The sequence below is a fragment of the Lycium ferocissimum genome, chromosome 8 (genome assembly GCF_029784015.1).
Source record: "Lycium ferocissimum isolate CSIRO_LF1 chromosome 8, AGI_CSIRO_Lferr_CH_V1, whole genome shotgun sequence".
Taxonomy (NCBI): Eukaryota; Viridiplantae; Streptophyta; class Magnoliopsida; order Solanales; family Solanaceae; genus Lycium; species Lycium ferocissimum.
In genome coordinates, this window is record NC_081349.1 from 11,647,411 (window position 1) to 11,669,262 (window position 21,852).

At 39.0% G+C, this 21,852-nt stretch overlaps 2 protein-coding genes across 3 annotated transcripts; one reads left to right on the plus strand and one right to left on the minus strand.

Annotated features, from left to right (window-relative positions):
- Window positions 1–8,362: 8,362 nt before the first annotated feature.
- LOC132066618 (stemmadenine O-acetyltransferase-like) lies at window positions 8,363–9,897 on the plus strand. The gene has a single exon (XM_059459890.1). It carries the CDS (start codon window positions 8,505–8,507, stop codon window positions 9,792–9,794), a length of 1,290 nt encoding a protein of 429 aa, XP_059315873.1. The 5' UTR covers window positions 8,363–8,504; the 3' UTR covers window positions 9,795–9,897.
- A 1,615-nt stretch (window positions 9,898–11,512) lies between these two features.
- Window positions 11,513–21,672, minus strand: LOC132067237 (serine/threonine protein phosphatase 2A 57 kDa regulatory subunit B' theta isoform-like). 2 transcript variants are annotated; one of them, XR_009417094.1, is made up of 3 exons: window positions 19,638–21,672; window positions 17,344–17,494; window positions 11,951–12,088 (listed from the first exon to the last, which is right to left on the minus strand). XR_009417094.1 is itself a non-coding variant. In XM_059460399.1 (2 exons), the coding sequence occupies exons 1-2, from the start codon at window positions 20,829–20,831 to the stop codon at window positions 11,738–11,740; spliced, it is 1,545 nt and encodes a 514-aa protein (XP_059316382.1). In that variant the 5' UTR covers window positions 20,832–21,657; the 3' UTR covers window positions 11,513–11,737. The 2 variants fall into 2 exon arrangements, 1 of the variants encoding a protein (XP_059316382.1); XM_059460399.1 differs by lacking the exon at window positions 17,344–17,494 and having other exon boundaries at window positions 11,513–12,088; window positions 19,638–21,657.
- Between the last annotated feature and the right edge of the window lie 180 nt (window positions 21,673–21,852).

Below are 21,852 nucleotides of genomic sequence, written 5' to 3' on the forward strand. Positions count from 1 at the left end.
AGCACCAAGTCCCCAACTTGAAAATGTCGAAAATTAGCCCTCCGGTTGTAGTACCTTTCCATTCTCTGTTTTTGGGCTACAATACGGACCAACGCATTTTCACGAAGTTCGTCCGTGAGGTCGAGTTTTATGGCCATGGCCTCCTCGTTTGACCTATCGGAGGCGTATCTGAATCGGAGGCTCGGTTCGCCCCCCTGCTTGGGATGAGGGCTTCGGCCCCCCCCCCCCCCCCCCCCCCCCCCCCCCCCCCCCCCCCCCCCCCCCCCCCCCCCCCCCCCCCCCCCCCCCCCCCCGTAGACCAACGAGAAAGGCGTTTCACCCGTGCTTGATTTTGATGTGGTTACGTAAGCCCACAATACCTCCCGAGAACTTCCCCTCCGATGCTTCGATGTTTCAAGCCTTTTCCTTAGATTTTGAATTATTATTTTGTTCGTGGATTCCGCCGTCCGTTTGCACTTGGGTGATACGGAGTTGATAGAATTTTCTTGATCTTCAATCCTTCGAGGAAATGATTGACCTTCGTCGAACAACCGAGGACCGTTATCCAAGTTATCTCGGTCGGGATCGCCGAAACGACAAATAATGTCGTCCCATATGAAGTCAATAACCTCCTTTTCTCTAACCTTTTCGAAAGCCTGCGCTTCAACCTATTTGGAGAAATAGTCAGTCATAAATAAAATAAAACGGGCCTTACCTAGTGCCCATGGCAAAGGACCAACAATGTCCATTCCCCACTTCATGAAAGGCCAAGATGAGATCACCAGGTGTAGTAACTCCCCGGGCTGATGGATCATCGGGGCATGCCTTTGACACCCATCGCATTTCCAGACAAAATTCTTTGAGTCCTCCTCCATCTGGTTCTAGTAATAACCGGCTCTAATAATTTTTCGGACCAAGGCTTCTGCACCGAAGTGATTATCGCAGGTACTCTCGTGGACTTCTTTTATGACATAATCAGTTTCTCTGGGACCCAGACATCTGGCCAGGGGTTCGAAGAAAGACCGTCGATATAATTGACCATCTATTAAGCAGAACCGTGCTGTTTTGGTCCTTAGTGACCATGATTCTTTTGGGTCACTCGGGAGCTTTCCGTCTTGCAAGTAGTCGATGTACTTGTTGCGCCAATCCCAAGTTAGACCCATCGTGTTTATCTCAGCATGCCCGTTTTCGACCGCCGAATTCATCAACTGCACTATGGTACCGGGGTTGATTTCTTCCCCTTCGACTGAAGAGCCCAAATTGGCCAGTGCGTCGGCTTCGTTATTCTGCTCCCTGGGTATATGCTGCATGGTCCACTCTTTAAACCGGTGCAGTATCACCTGAGTTTTCTCCAAATACCTTTGCATTCGCTCATCCTTAACCTCGAAGACGCCATTCACTTGGTTAACGACCAAGAGCGAGTCGCATTTTGCTTCGACTATCTCGGCCCCCAGACTCTGAGCTAATTCCAAACCTGCAATCATAGCCTCATACTCGGCTTCATTGTTAGTCAATTTGATAGTTCTAATCGACTGCCTAATGGCATCTCCGGAGGGGGTTTTAAGGACGATGCCTAGCCTGAACCTTTCAGGTTCGAGGCCCCGTCCGTGTGTAAAGACTAGATACCCGAAGCCTTTCCTGAGGTTAGCAATAATTCTTTTTCGACCTCAAGAATTATGGCCGGGGTAAAATCTGCCACAAAATCGGCTAAGATTTGGGACTTAATGGTACGTCCTACGCTTATATTCGATGTCATATCCGCTAAACTCTACGGCCCATTTGGTCAATCTACCCGATAATTCCGATTTATGCATGACATTCTTTAGCGGGTAAGTAGTTATTACGGATATCGGATGGCATTGAAAGTAAGGTTTCAGCTTTCTTGAAGCACTTACCAATGCCAAAGCCAACTTTTCGAGGTGGGGGGATAACGAGTCTCCGCATCCACCAGAGTTCTACTCACACATAATATATTGGAAATTGCGTACCTGCTTCTTCTCGGACCAAAACACCGCTTACCGCTACCTCGGATACGGCAAGGTATAGGAATAACTGTTCGTCTGCCTTCGGTGTGTACAGCAGAGGCGGACTTGATAAGTATCTTTTTAACTCTTGCAAAGCTTTTTACATTAAATGTCCGAGGGTTTCGATCATTCTTAACCTCAATAATGAGAAGAAACGGTGACTTTTTATCAAGAGACCTCGAAATGAAACGGCTCGATTCCGTATCCTTCGGTGAGCCTACGCACTCTTTGATGTTATTCACCACCTCGAATATCCTCGATGGCTTTGATCTTGTCCGGAGTTAATTTCAATTCCCCGGTTCGACACCATGAAACCCAAAAATTTGCCAGATTGGACACCGAAGGCGCATTTTTTTGGGTTAAGCTTTATGTTGTATTTACGGAGTACATCAAGGTTTCTGCAAATGTTTTAAATGGTCCTCTCGTTTCCGGGGACTTGACCACCATGTCATCGATATAAACTTCCATTGTTTTCCCTATTTGTTCTTCGAACATTCCGTTAACTAGGCGTTGAAGTTGCTAGGCATTTTTTTAATCCGAAGGGCATGATGTTATAACGATGGGGAGTCCGTATCGGGTAATAAAGGATGTTTTCTCTTGATCCTCCGGGTGCGTCACGATTTGGTTGTACCAGTAGGCATCGAAAAACTTAACATCTCGTACGGCTGCCGTTCATTGATTATCCGATCGATGTGAGGCATCGAAAATGAATCCTTGGGCATGCTTTGTTTAAATCCTTATAATCAACACACATTTTAAATTTATTACCTTTCTTCGGCACAAAACACTACATTCGCTAGCCGATCAGGTATTTTTTACCTCCCGGATAGAGCCTATTTTTAAAAGCTTTGTTACCTCATCTTTTACTAATGCGTGTGTTTTGGCTGCCCGTGGGCCTCCTTTGCTGCTTTCACCGGGGATATATCCCATCGAGGGCGAAATTATGAGTCGTCACCTCCGGTGGCACACACCACATGTCTATATGGGACCGTACGAAACAATCGGCATTAGCTTGAAGAAATTTAATTAACTTGTTCTTAAGCTCCGAAGTTAACCCCGTGCCTAGGTATACCTTTCTATCTGGTAGATATTCGAAAAAAAATGACTTGCTCCAGCTCCTCCACGGTAGATTTGGTTGCATCAGAGTCATCCGTGTCTACGAACGATCGGGTACGCCGAAATCGTCCTCTTCGTCATCGGTCGACCCCTTTTTGCTCCGCTGTCGAACCCGTGCCACTTTGAATTACTTATTGGTGTCCTTGCCTCCGACTAATTCATTATCTCTTTGATCCGATTTTTTGGGGAAGAGTGGTGTTTCTCGACCGCGAACATCTCCCTTGCAGGCGGGGCCGGTCATTCGGCTCGGATGGCTTTTATCCCCTCCGGTGTCGGGTATTTAAAGATGTAGATGTCGATGGTGATCTGCTCTCATGCTATGAATCCACGATCTGCCCGACAAAGCATTATACTTCATATCTCCTTCGATGACATAGAACACCGTTTGTTGAATGGTGCCGATCAATGTTCTTGGCAAAGAAATCTCCCCCATCGTGGTTTCACTGCCATATTAACCGACCGAGTACTCGGGCGGCCAAGCACGATACGGTCGAGTAGCCTTAGCTGTTCAACCACTCTCCATCGGATGATGTTGGCCGAGCTACCTGGGTCAATCAAAATACGTTTAACTTGTGATTTAAAAATAAGAATAGAAATTACCAGTGCATCGTTATGCGATTGAATGATGCCTTCTGCATCCTCGTTGCTGAAGGAGATGGAACCCTCGGGTACGTAATCCCGGCTGCGCTTCTCACGAACAACGGAAACCTTCGTTTGTTTCATCACCGGCCCTCGAGGAGCATTTGTTCCCCCGATTATCATATTGATTACATGCTGAGGTTCCACCGGTTCGACCCGTCTGTGAGATTCCCTTTCCTTGTAGTGGCTTTTAGCTCATTCACTCAAGAATTCTCGAAGGCGACCATTCTTCAATAAGCGAGCCACCTCCTCTCTTAGTTGGCGACAGTCCTCAGTTCTGTGCCCATAGGTTCCATGATACTCACACATCATGCTCGGATCCCGTTGACCCGGGTCTGATCTTAGTGGTCTCGGCCATCTTGCTTCTGCGATACGGTCAATAGCCGAGACTAGATCCGAAGTATTGATGTTGAAGTTGTACTCCGATATCTTTGGTAAGTCTTTGTTGCTAGCCGAACTCCCGGCATCGTTTAAATGATAGGCCTCGGCTTGTTCGACGGGCGCTCGGCCGTTTATCACCCCCGACCTCGGAGAGTTGGTAGGGCGACCCTTGATCTTTCTGATCTGAAGCTTGGTTTTTTCGAATGAGAGTATGGCCGGTATCTTTCCCTCAATGATCGCGCCTCCGGCTCGTAAACTTTCCTCGACCTTTCAGAGCTTTTGCTTATATTTATGGGTCCCGGGGGAAGCTCGAGTTGGTCATCCTCTACCCGAATCTTTGATTCGTACCTGTTATGAACATCTGCCCAGGTCACAGCCTCGTACTCCAGCAAATTCTCTTTCAGTTTGAATGAGGCCGTCGAGCTCCGAGGATTAAGCCCTTAGGTAAAAGCTTGTGCGGCCCATTCCTTCGGAACCGGGGGAGCTCCATCCGTTCCCCGCACAACGGTTCGCAAATTCTTGTAACAACTCATCATCCCTTTGGGCTATACGGAAGATGTCCGCCTTCCAGGAACTGTGCTTTTTGGCTCCCGGCATGGGCTTTTATGAACGCGTTGCGAGCGTCTCAAAAAGAAGTGATCAAATGCTCGGGAATATGGTGGTACCGTCCAATGCTTTCCTTTCGATAGGGTTTCCCTAAACTTTTTCAACAACACGAGACTCAATTTCGTCCTCTTCGATGTCATTGCCTTTTATGGCACAAGTGTACGAAGTCACGTGCTCACCGTGGGTCCGTTGTCTTGCCGTCGTATTTTCGGATATCCCGCATTTTGAACCTCTTCGGGATCAACTTCGAGCCGCGCTTGGGGAAAGGCCTTTGAATGTACCTCTTTGAATCCGGCCCTTTCAGAATAGGCGGAGCCCCCGGTATCTGATCCACCCGAGAGTTATACGTTTCCACCCTCTTCTCTGTTGAATCTACCCGCTTTGCCAAGGTTTCGAGCATCTTCAGAACTTCGGTGGACGATCCGGCTCCGGATCCGTTACTCTCGACTATTCGTGTTTCATCCCTCCTTGGTTCAGTGACTCCTTTTGACCTTACCGGGGCTGCCTTGTTGTTTTTTCTGCTGCGGTGAGCTATTGCAATCCTGTTTCGGCTATGGCAGTCCCTTGTTCCTGCAACATTTCAAATATTAAACGTAAGTTAATCTCATCAGGAGCATCTGGTACTTTCCCGCCTTGAGCCCTGAACAAAGTAATTGAGTTATGAGTATTCAGGGGATCGGTCGACAGTATTCTGCCGATCGAGGCCCTCTCTCGAGTTCACGGCATTAGGGTCGGCTGGATCCGCAGGTAGGTTTCGTAACCCATCACGTTCTTGTTTTCGACCACAATTTCGTTGTTGTTGACATGACGACCGTCCATTGTTCGCCATTTAAGTTCGTTTTTTTTTCGAGTTAGTGACGATTTCTTAACCAAACGGGTGGGAGATAAAGCAAAGATTAAAAAACCGGTATTATCCTAGCCCCACGCGGGCGCTTAACCCGTTTACCCCGAATTTCGGTAACAATTGAATTTATAAGTGGGGTATAGGATATATGGATGATTTTTAATCTGTTATTCGATTGATATGAAATTAATATGAGCTTATTTGTAATAATATATATGGATATGTGAGTTTTCGCCTATAATGTATATATGTATATATATATATATATATATATATATATATATATATATATATATATATATATATATTAGCTAAAGTATATATGTAAATATATAAGAACATTGACCGTAGATCCGGACCCGATATCGGAGAAGGAGTTTCCTATAAGCTTATTACAATGTTATAGATCTCAAAAAGTCAACCCTTAAAAAGTAGTAAATCACCTATTTATAGCTTTGCTTACTCATGGGTCTTACATACGATACAAAGCCCTTTTAGAATAGAAAAACCTAAAGGATAAGGTAGGGCCATACGGTTTAACACCCGTATGTTGCTTAGGTGCACAAAATGACGAACGGTCTTGCGCGCGTGGCGATTCGCAGTGTTAACCGGATCAACGGCCACGTTCATTTCGGACATGAAGAAACCGAACTAACGGCCATGAGAACTTGACTTGGGGAAACCGGACTAACGGCAACGCTGAGTTTGATCCGGAGACACCGGATCAACAGATTTACTTTTCTTTTCTCGGATCAGCCACATTCGGTGCAATCCTGCCGGTCTGAAGAAAGACCGATCATACTCATGCTCATTTGATCATACCCTCGGCCCCCGGTCTCACTGGTCTTGCATATATCCGATTTTTACCGTATACAATTGATTGTGTACCTGTAATTTCAAAATTGCAATGTGTTCAACTTAAACATATAAAGGTTACCTATTAAGTTTCAACTTTGGATGCATCTCTAAATATGACAGTTACGTTGTGGGCCCTATCACTTTGAACCTAAAGAACAAGATTTTTCGTTTTCAGCAGGGATCATTGGCCAGTCAAATTATTTACCAAAAAAACCGAACAATCAAAGGTCAATTTGGTGGTATCCTTGAACTGAAAAACAAGGGTTAAGAATATTCTTAGACCAAAAGGTAAAAGAAGGGTGTTTATGAACTATTTTTCATACGTTAGGGAAATTTGTGGTCCTTTTCTGTTATAAATATAACATGTTTCTAAACCAAACGACTTCAGATACTAGTAATAAATAACAGACTTTAGAGTTCTATTAAGACCCTGTTGCATTCCAAGAACCACCATCCACCAACATGGATCACTATCCGAAGAACTACTACTCGAGTCTTGATATATATAGCTCTGATCATCTGCCATAGCTACTCAAGCTAAGAATCAACAATGAATCATGAAATGGAAGTCTTATAATATTTCGGGTTGTGTTATTGTTAATATGTTTCACTTGCAATATCATCCCTCATGAAGTGTCCAGACGTTTGTCCTTTCTCTCCACGTAAAAATAAGCAGTGTGACCTATTGATGAGAAATTAACATGTGTTAGAGTGATGAAAGAAAGAAAATAATGAACGAAACACATCCATCGTTGCACTTCTCGTCCAATTACCGATAAATTCTGATTTTAATCGTTATAATATTTGGTTAAACACATTTCATATGTAATTAACTGTGATCCTTTTTTCATAGAAGAAATACATTATATTTAAGCTATTTGTAGAGCTATTACCTCAAATATGAAGTAATTATACGAATTTAACATATGACATCGACAATTAAATGATTTAATTTGATATATTCGTGATGATTAATGGCCAAAGAAATTAAAGTACACATATCAACTAATTGAAGATTAGATGCGTTTGACAAAAATTAAAATCAGAATCTGCCGATATCTTTGAGAGATTATAAGCACAAATTTCCCATAGTAACTAAATATGTGGATTTCTGACTTTTTTTTTTCTCTAATATGTTCCAAAATAGTATTAATTCAATATTCACCTCAACATTATCCAATTAGATGCGTTAAAGGTCAAAATAGCCGGTTGGATAATTCTTCCTTGATCCTAGGAAACGACGTACAAAGATTTTAGAATTCCATCAGTAACCGGAGATACCATTAAGTATTTTAATGGAAATATAAGATTAATGCACCGCATGATTAATTTTCTGTTTGGCTTTAAAAAAATAAAAAAAAGAAGCAAAATGTGCCTTTTGGATTATTGGATAGTGCACAGTGGTTTACCACCGAAAAAGCTTACTCAGGCTTTGTATTTTTCACGAATTCAATAAATAGAAAATACATGTCTTCACTGCTTCACATTTATTTTTATCACTGTATCACATTTAATTGATTTTGTAGTCTTTTATGAATTTGGTTTTAATTTTATATATTTTTTATAAAAGATCTTTATTTTACACACAAGAGATCTGAAAATAACACATAGAAAATCTTTACAGGATTATTTTCTTCTATTCAAATTGTAGAAAAGCTATGTTCACTCATTTCCTCTCATAGTTTGCCTGCTATGTTTTTTATGCTGGCATTTCATAATTTAGACTGTTATCAAGTTAATTCTGGTGTATTTTTTGGCCGCCGAGTATATTTTACTGTAGTAAGATAAGGTTTTCATACTAACTTGAAGTATTAATTTCCTATTCAAGTCATAATCATGTCTTTAGTGCCACGACGGCCATAATTGGTTATGAGCTAAATTCTAAATACTTGAAGAAACCCTGCTTTGATTTTTTCAAATAATCATTTTATACTTGCAGAAACCTTATTAGTGCTTGGTCTATTTATTGACGTCAAGAACCAGTGTCATTTTACCAAGGACAAAAAGACTATTAGTAAATTTTGCTTCTGTTACATTATAACACTTTACAAGAAAGAATGAAAGTTGAAATAGAAATCATCTCCAAAGTGTCAATCAAACCATCTTCACCAACACCAAATGACCTTCACCATTACCAACTTTCATATCTTGACCAAATTACTCCTAATATTTTGATGCCCCTAGTTTTTTTCTATCCAGCAGCCGTTAACGATAACATCACTAACACACACAGATCAGATCAACTCAAGAAATCTCTATCACATGTCTTAACCAAATTCTACCCTCTTAGCGGACGTCTAGTGGCCAACTCCCATGTCAATTGCAACGACGAGGGCATACCATATGTAGAAGCTATAGCCAAATGCAATCTCTCTGAGTTCCTTCTTGATCCAGTTCCTAATGAACTTAACAACTTCATCCCTTGTGATTTACATGATGTTAAAGATATCTGCTTACTAGTCCAAGCAAATTTCTTTCAGTGTGGAGGAATGGCTATTGGTATAGCCATTTCTCATAAGATAGCTGATGCATTATCAACTTTCATGTTTATCAATACTTGGGGAGCTATTGCTAGAGGGAAAACCAATGTTCCTAGTCCAATGTTCAATTCTTCAATACTATTTCCTCCAAGAGATACATCAGAGTTAAAATCAAGCATCACAATTGGGAAGGACAACATTGTGACTAAAAGGTTTGTATTCTCTGCTTCTAAAGTATCAGCACTTAGGGATAAGTATACTGAAAAGGGCACCGAAAATACGAGACCTCCCTCGAGGATCGAAGCTTTATCAGCTTTCTTATGGACTCGTTTGATGGCTAGTATTCATGAGAAAAGGGATGAAAACAAGATTTACGGTATAGTCCATACAGTGAACTTACGCAACAGAAGTAGTCCTCGATTGCCTGAATATTTATTCGGGAATGTAATGCAAGTAGTCGTTACAATACCAGCTATGGTTAATAATAGTACTGTTGAGGAACAAGGTTTTGAGCTAGTGAAAAAAGTGAGAGAAGGTATAGAGAACATAAATAGTGAATTCGTATCGGATCTTCAGAAGACTGATGACAAGCACTTGAGTTTTATCAAAGAGAAAGCAAGTGAGCAGAGGAAAGGTAGCTTAGTCTTGTTCAACTTCACTAGTTTGTGTAGATTGCCTCTATACAAAGCTGATTTTGGTTGGGGAAAACCCATATGGGTGGGATCAGCTAGCCTTGTTCTCAAGGATGTTATCGGTTTTCTAGACACAAAATCAGGTAACGGTATAGAAGCCTGGGTAAATCTCAAAGAAGAAGACATGGCTATATTTGAAGCTGACAAGGAGTTGCTTTCTTGGTGTAATGAGTGATCCTAAAATTTATAGGGTGGTATTATATAGACGTTTACACATACTGCTGCTTTTAGTCCCTTGATATGTTATAATCTCAAAAGTTTGTTTCTTATATTCCTTCAATCCTTTTGGAAACTATTCCGTATATATTGATGAACACAACCATCCAACTCCTACGTCTACCATGAAATTAAGCTCTAAAAGGCCATAAAGACGCCAAAAGACCCTCTATCCACGTGGCCAAAGGCTTTGCAACAAGTAAGACCAAATTAAGAGGATGGCGAACTAGGTTGTACACACACTTAAAGCTAAGATGGTCCTTTTTTTAAAAACATATTCCTCAAAGTAACTTTAAATGGACTTGAAGAGACATATTGATGAAAAGGAACAGGTTTCACTCAAACAAACTTCACACACATAATCAATTGTAATTAGCAGTCTGATAAATCTAATAAAGGTAGACTACCCGACTAGAAACTCCTTCAAACAGAACAATATATAATTTCTGTCAATTATGTCCGAGATGGAGGATAAACAGTTTAATAATTAACTAGAAAGAAACAGAATATTGAATATTTGAAAAAGGAGAATGAGAGAGTACAAGAAAAACATACATAACAGTGCACTCAGTGATAAAATTTGTATTTATCACCTAAAAGCTGTTACTATAGAATTTGGAACTTTCTTGACCTTTTGCAAACCAAACCACTTCTACAGCCTTTTTCACCTCTCAAAAAGCTATTCACCTTCTTTTGCAACTTTCACAAGATATTTCCCCAACAATACAAAATTCTCACTCTATTAATGTTAGTTAGTTAATCACTCACGAGAATCACAAGGGTAAGATATAAATAGGTCCATCTCCCAAGAGATGGATATAGTTACAAGTCATCTATACTCTCAAGACAGAAAAGTTAAATAGCTCAACCTGTTGAAAAGTTTGCTGTAATTCCCTTAAAAATAATGTTTAAGACTTCCTAAAAAAACTTCCCTTTTTTCTAATGAATTCAACAGGAAAGCTTTAAATTGGGGTGGGGGGGGGGGGGTGGGGTGGGTGGAGAATGTGCTTATTATCAGCTAATTAAAAGGGGATACTTCAATCAATTGGACTATAAAGATAAAATCTTGATTTTACCTTCAATTTTTTTATTTTTTGTTCTTCTGGAGTTAGTACTTAGTAGTATGTATATTATTGTATTGAAGCATCATGAAGCTTTTGGTTCATTTCTCCTATAAGCCAGCTAATGCTTACAAATGGACTACCCTGACAAAGTTTAGTTCCTGAGTACACGAAGAAAATACGAGAGCTGCCACATCCAGAACCTCTTTGTTCACAACCATTTGCTTGGATCCTTCAGTCTCACCGAAAGCCAAATCAGAAACAAACAAACAAACAGATAAATAAAACCTTAATGCCATAAGTTAAGGCCTTGCTAAATGATTAACTGCAGGCTGCAGCCAGCAATGCTCATTCTAGAAATAACTGGCATTCTTTCATAATCAATTTTAGCTTTGTGATTTTCCAGTTAAACTAAACATAAGTGATTAATCTACTATCTCACCAGCTTCTGTAGCTTCTTTTATATGCGAAGATTCTCTTGACTCTTGAGCAAAATGACAAACTACATCTTATAATGTATACCTCATCTTAAGAATTATAAGCATTTGTTGTAGAGTGGTATCTGCCAAAGGTTTACCAAAACAATGTATGTAGAGATGTTCAACGAAGTATAATGTTTAATAAATAAAAACTTGCTTCCATATCATTTCCAAATTGCCAAAGTTAACACATATAAACAAATTATAGGTTACAACTACAGCTATCAGGATGAAACTGACCAAGGGAAAAAAGCCAATGACACACAAAATCCCTTTTCCCATGATAAATTCATTGCTTCCAAAATGTAAATTAACCAGAATTATGAAAATTAAGAACAAGGAAGAACAAGCATATCTTAACATTAAGTTCGAGAATGCCCAGTGGATGGCACAAGCACAGCTTCATTACTTGTAGTATTTTTGGCAGCAACTTCTTCTAATCGTTTCCATGTAGCTTCACGCCTTGATTTAATCTCATCTTCCTTCAATTCGTCTTCCTGAAACTTGTGCAAGCACTCCTTGAATAGCTCAGGATCAAGATCGTAGAAGATCTTCCGAATATTGAGTGACAAACTGTGAACAGCCTGATTCCAATGGTGTCTGGCATTTCTCTCCAATGCAGGAAAGATGATAGGCAGTATCACCTTCCGATTCTGCTTTATTAAATTCTCTATGTGATCGTTGTTCCACAGGAACAAAGCCCTTTCCGCCACCTATAGTGAAACACAAACACTAAGTCATCCAAATTGGCAAATCTGAAAATTAAGCAGAGCAAGCGAAAAAAAAAATATTTGAAAGGCTTATATACAAGTTTTTGTTTTACAAATAAGCTCCTGCAGCAACATGATAAACACGACACAAGGTCATGATTTTCTCATTCTAAACATTCTATGAGTTCACAAGAACGATATCCGTCAATCATTGTGGAAAACATCCAATATAAATGTAAGGGAACTACTGTTCTACAGCAATCTTTAGTTTTCCAACATAGCAATTAGTTATATGATGTTTAGAATCAATAACTGTAAAAATTAAAAATTAAAAAAATTAAAGAACAAGAAGAGGAAATTGCACTTTTAGTTCCTCAACTTACACAAAATTTCAATACTGACATCCTAAATCCCACTAAGCATACTTACCTTCAAATAACTGACACAAATTTTTGGGTCTGTTAGTTGAGGGACCAAAAGGTGAGCTAGCTCCAATCAACATGTCGCACAACATAAAGCAACATGCATCAACATGCAGCCGAACTGCCTGGCTTCAGTTCCACTTGACTGAAAAGTTGATCATTCTTGTTGTAACACAACTTTAAGATTATTCAAGCATAGACAAAGATCTCTACATTCTTATCACAATCAATTATCAGGGTTTGACCACCCTTAAGGTTAAACGACAGCATGGTTTTCACTTCTTTTTTTTATGAAGTGAGACCATTGATGGCGTCAAGAAAATGCAAACAGTACAAAAGATAATAAGGACAAAAGTGAATTTGCAAGATCTATTACAGAAAGTCCAAAAAAGGGGTCACGTGAGTTTATAAGGACAAAAATTACTCTAACTATATAAACATAAAAGACATTTAGCCTTGAGTGAGTTTGAGCTGATATTCCATCAAAACGCCTACAGTTTCTTTCTATCTAGACACACCACAAATATAGAAGCACGAGAACTCTTTCCATATTTTCCTCGTGGACTTACCAACTTTCCAGGAACTCCAGCATATATAGGCATCCTTAATATTCACACGTCCACAGGCATGACCCAACTAAGTCCAACAACTAAAATTACCATGTTCCAAATATTTGCAACAATTGTATAGTGTAGTAGGAAGTGTCTGTTGGTTTCTAACTTTCTATACTTTGTTGATACATATAGGCTTGTAGCATCTGTTGACAATATGTGTGTTCCTTCTGCTTAGATTGTCTTGAATCAAACATGCAGTGTTGTCAAAGGCATGCTTAAAGCACACTTAAGCCCTGAAGCAATGCGTGCAACAAGTTGAGCGCTTTGCCTCGCTTCACGAGCGCTTCAGTGTCATCATCAAAACTCTATGGCATCTCTGGTTTCGGTTGAAAATTTTGAAGCAAAGAATAAAAAATGCATTGTTGGTTCGGCTTTGTCATCTGCTTCTAAGTGGTGAGGTAAGTTTTTTTTTTTTTATCAAGTGAGGTGGTGAGGTAAGTTTATAGTGGACTTGTAGTTCATCTAAGAAAGGGTCATGTCTGGGCTCCAACGTTAAAAATCGAGCCTACCAAGTGTCAAAATCAGGTCCAACCACTCGCCAAAACATGCTAGTCCCTTTTGTTTGGGCTTTTCGAATAACAATGTTGATTCAATCTTCGACCCATAATTTTATAATCCGGTCTGGCTGTTTGTTTGAATTTGAAATAGCCACATGGGCTCACCCACTACTGGCATATACAAACTTTCGAAAGCTCAAGGATCGCCTTCTGCCGGCTTTGTCTTTTCCAATCGGCCTAAGTTTCATGTGAGAATCTGGCAAAATCGAATCTCAAAATCCTATCACCCACTTATACTTTTAATTTTAACGTATGCTCCACCATTGAAGCTGTTGACGAAAATATGAGCCCAAAAGGAGATGTTTTTTGTTCCTGGTATCTTCGTCGATTCCAATATAGCCATCACGGAGCTTCTTTGATGATGCAGAAAGTATCAAATGACCATGCATGTAAAGGAATACCGAAAGCTTTGACCCAGCATTTCCCATTGGTTAGCACTGACCCAAATGTCGGAATCCACCAATCCAGTGATAAACTGCCTACCATTCCAAAACCAATCACCTGCCTTAACTTGTATTGCTTCTTGATCCGATGGAAGGTCAAACAGGAATTGGTTGTGACTTACTGGGGTTACTTTAAGGCCACCACACAGTTTCCATCTATTGATAAAGCATTTTTTTATCACCTCCTGGTTTGGGCTATGATTGAATGGCCATTGAAACAACCTGATACACATTTTAACAAGAATATTTGCTTGTCATTTTCTGCTTCTCTGAATTCCATTAGGAGTTGTTTTCGCTACCATTTCTAGCAATCGAAGGATCTTAATCGTTTTCGGATAATTCTGTCTGATGTGAAGCGAGATTGAACCTGGGATTGTGTGATTTTCCTAGGAAGCTTACGACTTTGTCAGCAATGTCTCCCCATCCCCTGTTGTATTTTGATTCTAGGATAATCACCGCAGATTCCCTGTCCAACAACCAAGCTTCAATTCTCACAAAACGACCATAGCTGTTTTAGTTTTGAAATACTATCTATGTGTATGCTTATATCGTCCTTCCCCATCTCCTGCAACGACCCCCACCCCCTGTGATGCTTATGTAAGAGCATCGCAAACCTATCGAGCACTTTCTTCATTTATTTTAATTCTTCTAGTCGATCTCTTGGTGCACTCACTAATATTAATTAACTTGAAAGATTTTTCCCCGGAAACAAAAAAGATCCTCTGTTCCATCGCCAAAATGGGAGTGAGAAATCACCGCAAAAGAAGTTTACAAGGAAAGAAAGAGAAGTGAGTTTAGGAGGAGGCCCATTTCCCAAGAAAAAGTGTTCTTCTCTTATAGTTCCCTGCCTCTCTCTATCAAAATGATTTCATTTACAGAGAAAACGGGTTACAACATGGTTTTCTCAAAGTCACTTACATAAGGTATGTTTTTATTTCTATCAAGAATTTTAGATAAGGAATGTTGTCATGAATTTGAAGTTTCAAGTGAAAATAAACCTACATTTGCAATATGTCCATTAAAATATCATAACCAATGTTCTCTGAGATACAAGCAACCACTCTGTATCCTCTCCTCTCCTGCCACAACTTCAAATGCTCCCCAAGTTAGCCCAAGTAATAATGTTTGGATATTTAGCTCACCCAAGTAATATTGTACATTAATCTCAGTTACTGCTCAGCACACCAACTGCCATATATATAATTTTTTTTTTTTTGATAACCGTGTTGTGCTGCCAGCTTGCGCGCACCTCGACTAATGCCATGGGATACCTGCCACCTCCCACCAGCAACAAGTACCAAGTAACTCTATCCATCAAGGCTAGGAGGACAGATGGGAAGAAATCACCTACTGTTTTTTATCTCTGCTGGGATTTAAACCTAAAACCTCATGGTTCACAACCCACTTCATTGACAACTAGGCCACACCCTTGGTGCCACAAACTGCCATATTTCACTCATCAAAATGAACATGTAGGCTATTTATTTGACAAACAGGTTTAGCATGAAGAGTGTATTGGCTGGACAATAGGTTTAACAGGGTAACTAATGTTCTATTAGCTTACCCTGTCAAATAGCAATTACATGGATCATGACAGTCCAATTTGGCTGTACTATCAAAATCACAAATAGAAGCTAAATTTAAGTTTGACAACTCAGTATAGCAGTATTATTAGTGGCAGCAACGAAGTAGATAGCATGTAAACCCAGATATGACCCAAACTGTAGCCACGTAATCTGAATTATCCCTTCTTCTTTTTGTTATATAGAGGAACTATTTCTTCTTTGCCACAAGTAAAATTTGTCTTACTAATCGATTATTACCTAATTTGTTGAAGTATTAGTACAGAAATCTTTTTAACAAAGTAATTTGTCTCCTCCTTTCAGCTTCCATTGGTCACTCCAATTATCAGACTAACAAATAAGAGGTTCAGTTCGCATCTTACACCCTCTTCTTCCAGTCAATTCTGCTGCACTCCTATTCTAGCTTAACCGTCTAACTGCTTAGATTGAAGGCCTCAAATAAAAGAAAATATGATTTTGAAATTGCTTTGTCTCACTAGCCTACACACACCAGGCACTTGTACAGAGTAGAGCAATCCTAGTCAAGAGAAACAAGCTGCATTACGACTTTGTACAGCGTAATTTTCCCCTACTTTTTCCAGCACCGCTCTCACATGAATGAGGTAGCAAGCACAAAAGTCAACCATGTGTTTGAAATCAAGTGAACCAAGACCAAAGATCCTAGCGGACCATGCATTCGCATGATTAGGCGAATAGAGGTTTATACGACTACATGATAAGAAATTCCTCTAATTCTTTTCCAAGCAATATTACTATGCTTGGTATTATACAATCAATACTGCAGAGGAATTAAGATAGAATAGGTATAAGACATCCTTTGGTTGTTACAAGAGATTAGAGGTAGGTAGGAAAATACTTTTTGATTGGGGAAAAAAAAAATCTTTGAGCAGCAGTCTGAATGCGTGTGTGGCTATAAAACCTTATGTGTCACTCTTTTTGGATGGACTAATAAGAAGATTGTGTTTGTTGAAATGTGAGACCATCTCATCTAACAGCTTAAATTGTTAGTAGAGACAGCACAGTTTTATTTAGTTAATTATGTCTTCAGCGCGCCCCCATCACATGCGAGCCTAATTCTTTTTCATGGGCTAAGCACGTGGAAATTCCTTTTTTATAACACATCTTGGTGAGACTCATATCCAGGACCTACCTCTGCATGCTCTGATACCATGTTGAAATGTGTGGCACTCTCATCTAAAAACTTAAGTTGTTACAGGGAACACACTTTTATTTACTTAATTAAAAGGGTCTTCAAAAATAGTGCCAAACAAAATGAACAGGAGAGAGTACTTGATTATCAGTATCAGATGCACCAAATTAGACCCTCAAATAATTTTTTACTTTTAACTCAATCCGCTATTTTTTTCATAAAATTTTTCCAAAAAATAAAAATAAAATTATCCGTATTATTTTACTTGAAAAAAAAAATTCGAATCCAAACCAGCCAAAAATAGTTGCTTCAATGACCGCATTTCAGAGGAATAACAACAAGACTGGTCATACTACAAGACTCCAAAAGTGCAAGCACCTCAAATAAATGATAAACCACAACTTCAGGTCTTCATGCTATTCCTCAGCACTGACATAGTTAGTACAACCAAAAGGGACTAACTTTTTCAATCTAATAATCACGTCTTACAGCTAAAATCCGAAGATCCAACATCGGAACATGCTAGAGCCCAACTTTAACCTCAATCCGTAAATGATGGAATTGAAGACATACATCATTAACATCTGCCCAAGCAGCTGCACTGAAGCAGTAGCACTGGTAAAGCAGAACTCTCTGGGATCTGTTACAGTTTTACAAGTGCAGAAAAACCATTAATTGATTCATCCAATATCCCCATTAAAAGTGAATGCGGTTGCAGTATTTCGAGATCTTTAATTGTCATCTTTTATTGGAAATGTTCATGTTCCTTCTTCAATAAGCCCTTTACGAGCAATAGTAAATTCCACCATCATCAGCATGGCAATTCTAACAAGGGATTCAGGAAAATGAAAAACACAAATATAGTAAGTTTGAGCCATTTTCGCTACTACACTAAATGTTTGTTTCATTTCAAGGAGATTAAAATTTTTATGTAAATATATATATATATTCAAAAAGAATTTGCTTTTACTGTACTGCACAGTGCAACTTTCAGATGAAGGGGATTCAATTCCTTACATGTGACCGCCACTGATCAGCAGTTGATAAAATGGTTTAAACACATAAAGGTACAACACATCTCAGCACAAAATAGTAACAAGGGGAAAAACTCTCTGCAATTAGCAGGATCGAAATCAATAAGAGCACAAGCTCAAGAAATTACAGAAGCCCTTTTCTTCCTGCCCAATTTCTCTTTTTTGCTGATTTTTTTCTCTATTTTAAAGAACCAGAACTGTATTTCATTTTTTTTTTTTCGATGACATGGGAACCCGTAGCCGCTACCCTTTGGGTGCGCACAGGGTAAACCCAGCTCCTGTGCAATAGCTTGCAAACCACACAGGAGAGGTAACCCGCACTAGGCAAGCCCCGTGCGACGAGCTCGACCCAGAAGGCAAATCCCCTGCTGTCGTAGGCAGGGGTTTCGAACCTAAGACCTCCATTATGAAAGCCGCATGCTCAACCAACTGGGCCACCCATTTGCTTGTTCTATTGCAGAACCGAATTACAGCTTTCATTTTTGATACTTCAATTTGATTATTCTATTGCAGAACCGAATTACAGCCAATCAGATCGATTTTTTTGGCTCAAGTTTGTATCTTTTTAATGGAAGTAATGCATTATATTAATACGCATCCAGAAGATGCTGAATAAAGTACGTCCTCACCAAGAGCCTTTAAAGCTCCTCTACATATGGCTTTTATGCTAAAGTTAGTTACGTAATTATCATTAAAACAAAGAAAAATATGCTAGAAAGTTTTGACATTTTTTATGTTTTTAGTTGTTCAAGAACCATAGTGTTTGCTTGCCATCTTACTGTATAAACATAGTGTTTGCTTGCCATCTTACTGTATAAACATTGTGATTGCTTGCCATCTTACTGTATAAACATCCACCGATTGCGTCAATACTCAGCAGTACAGAATAACAGAACTAGTCTAGACAATTCTATTCAACTAGTCTAGACAATTCTATTCACCTTCTTATGATGGAACTAAATTACATTACACAATTTGGGTTCTCATGCTAAGGAAAAATGAATGGGCATCTCAAACTCAAAGAGTAGCAGCTCCATAATATCTGACACATACTAATGCTATTTCATAATTTTTTGAATATTTAAGAAACCTGTCACTGCACAATGAAAGCTTCGTTTACCATAACCAACAAATTCACTACGGCATAAATCGTGACTCATCTCTGAACACCATAAGACATGTTGCACGTTCACCAATTGGAAATACAAACAAAACTATGACTATCACAAAATTGTGCCCTCAAACAAGCACAGAATATAAATGCCTCATCCAAAGGAAGGGGAGGGGGCAAAACAGTAAAGGAACTTGCAGATCATCCTAAACCAAAACAAGAAGACTAATTGTGGCTAGCTACAAGAAATTCAGTCTCTTGAAAAGGGAATTTTCTACTTGAAGAAGAAACAAGCTTTGGCAGGTAAGAAAAAAGAAGAAAATGAAATAGAAAAATTGCATATCAGTCAATTTTTCTAGCTTCAATTGTTTTCCATTTTTCCATTTTCCAATAGACAGCACATGGTCAGTGCAAGTTATGAAACATAAGCATACTGTACACACACACACACATCAAAAAAAAAAAAAAAAAAAAAAAGAAGAAGAAGAAGAAAGAAAAAAAGGGCAGCCCAATGCACTAAGCTACCGCTGTACACATATAAACCAACACTGCCTACAAAGATAGGAAATTAGTGCTATTCTATAATGCATATCATACATGCAAATACTAATAAATAGAAGAAGCATATCTCGACATACCTGGAAATGCAAGCTAGTCAAACAATGAGCAATTCGACGAAACATCGGCACCATACACCTTTGGAAATCTGATGGTTGAGTAGCTTCCAAGATTTCCTCCAACTCACCAAGGAACATGACCTCTTTTGAGCTATTTGTTACTGGCCAATACTTTAACAATCCCCTAATAACTGTATCAGCAAGCTTGCAGTCTTTCTCCACAAACTGTGTCATACAATACGTTAACTGTTGATGGTACATGGCCAAGCATTTGGGTTTATGCAGAGGAATCAATGTCCGGACAAGAAAAAGCTTGTGTTCTTCTTTTAGTGGCAAAGCAAACCCATTGATTATGCTGCCCAGAATTTCCAGAAGCTCTGCAATCCCATTATGTTTTTCAGTCTCAAAAACAAAACGATAAAATATGTTATTAATAGCCTTCCTAATGTAAGGTCGGTGTACCATGAACTTCCCATAGACACGGTGCAGTATTATTTTCAAGTACTCCCTTTCCCTAGGATCCTCAGAGTCAAAAAGATCAAGCAATCTGAGAACAAAGGAATGATCTATATATCTTTTGGCAATTTTTGCATCAGTTTCGGGTGATGCAACAAACCTCAGAAGAAACTCATATACAATCTGCAGATGTGGCCATGACGGATCCATTGCAGGTTCGTCCTCTTCCACATCAAAGGCCACCATCTTATTCTCTCGAGGCTGGGGCATGAGTTCCCTGAACAAATTTGTAGACACCATCTTTACTACAACTTGCATCACCACTTCTGTAAACTTTACATTTGCAGACGTTACGTACTCCACAAGCTCCAATAACGTCTGTCGCTTGATCTCCTTTTCTTTAAGGCTCTTTGTAGGATCAGTGAAGTCAAACAAAACACAACACATGTTGACCTTCCTAATAAACAAGTTCTGCTTCTCAGAATTAGGAACATCCCTAAAACTTGGCAATGCATCATAAGAAGCTAAAACAAGATTCCCATTCAGCTTTAAACTCCCATCTCCAACAAATTTATCCCCCGTTGAAGCTGAAACAGAATAAGGAGCTGAAATAACAGTACTGTTAGCTGATACCCCAACAACCTTTTTGTTTCCTCCATCACTTTTCTTTGAACTCGTCGAAGAACTAGAACTAGACGTACCACCACCAGCCGTCTTTGACTGCTTCTTAGGGTTCTTCTTACCAAATAACTTAATCATATTTTCTCTTCAGCCACTCAAAATTGCAACTTTGCAAAAACAAGTAAATATTCAACAGAAACTCAATAAAGTCATCAAACTAAAGTCAATTTTTCCTCCTCAGCTGAAACTTCCAAAAGGGTCAGCACAAAATGATGATTATTTCAAGAAATACCTATTCTTACCCCCCTTATTCCAAGAAAGGGGTTAAAAAGAACACTTTTTTCAACTACAAGAAACAAAGGCCTCAAAGAAATTCCAACACCATTCACAACTACAGATCAAGAATAGAGCACTACCTTAATCAATCTAAAGAAAAAGCCTCAGTTCTTCAAAATTCAAGAACTTTATCAAAACCCCATGTGTAAAGTTTAAGCCTTTTGACTTAAAACCCAGATGTATACATGTGCAAAGCCACTTGAAACAGAAAATTATATCAATAAAAACTTCAGTATATTAAATTCAAAAAAAAAAAAACCCCACCTTTTTCAACTTTGCTCTTCCATTAAACAATCATACCAAATGGGGTTTACAAATAAAGTAATATCCCCACACGCTCTCTACACTTTTTCAAGAATCACTAAAATAAAGATTGAATTTTTAATAGAAATTGAAATCCAATAGAAGAGAAAAGAATTGCTCTTTTTTCTTTTTTCTTTTTTTTTGTGGGGATACTTTTACAGAGGAAGAAGGAATTTTGGTGAATCAATTTTGGGTTCTTGATTTTTATTTTATTTTTAAATTTATTTTTGGTGTTGTTTGTTGACTGGGTAAATTGTTCTTGGAAATGTATTTTAGCGTGTGCAGCAATAATATTCTGACTAAGGACCAAACGACCAAAAGAATTTGGTCTAATCCTCTAATTCTCTGTATAAGTCAAATGACCTAACAGGATTGAAAGCAACTAACATATGCAATTATATTGAAATGTTCAAAATATTCAGAATATTTGATGGTATTATTTGCAAAAATAAAAATATTAGATATCTTGATTTTATCGATTCACAAGATTGCAACCTAATGTACTTAATTACAGAAAGGT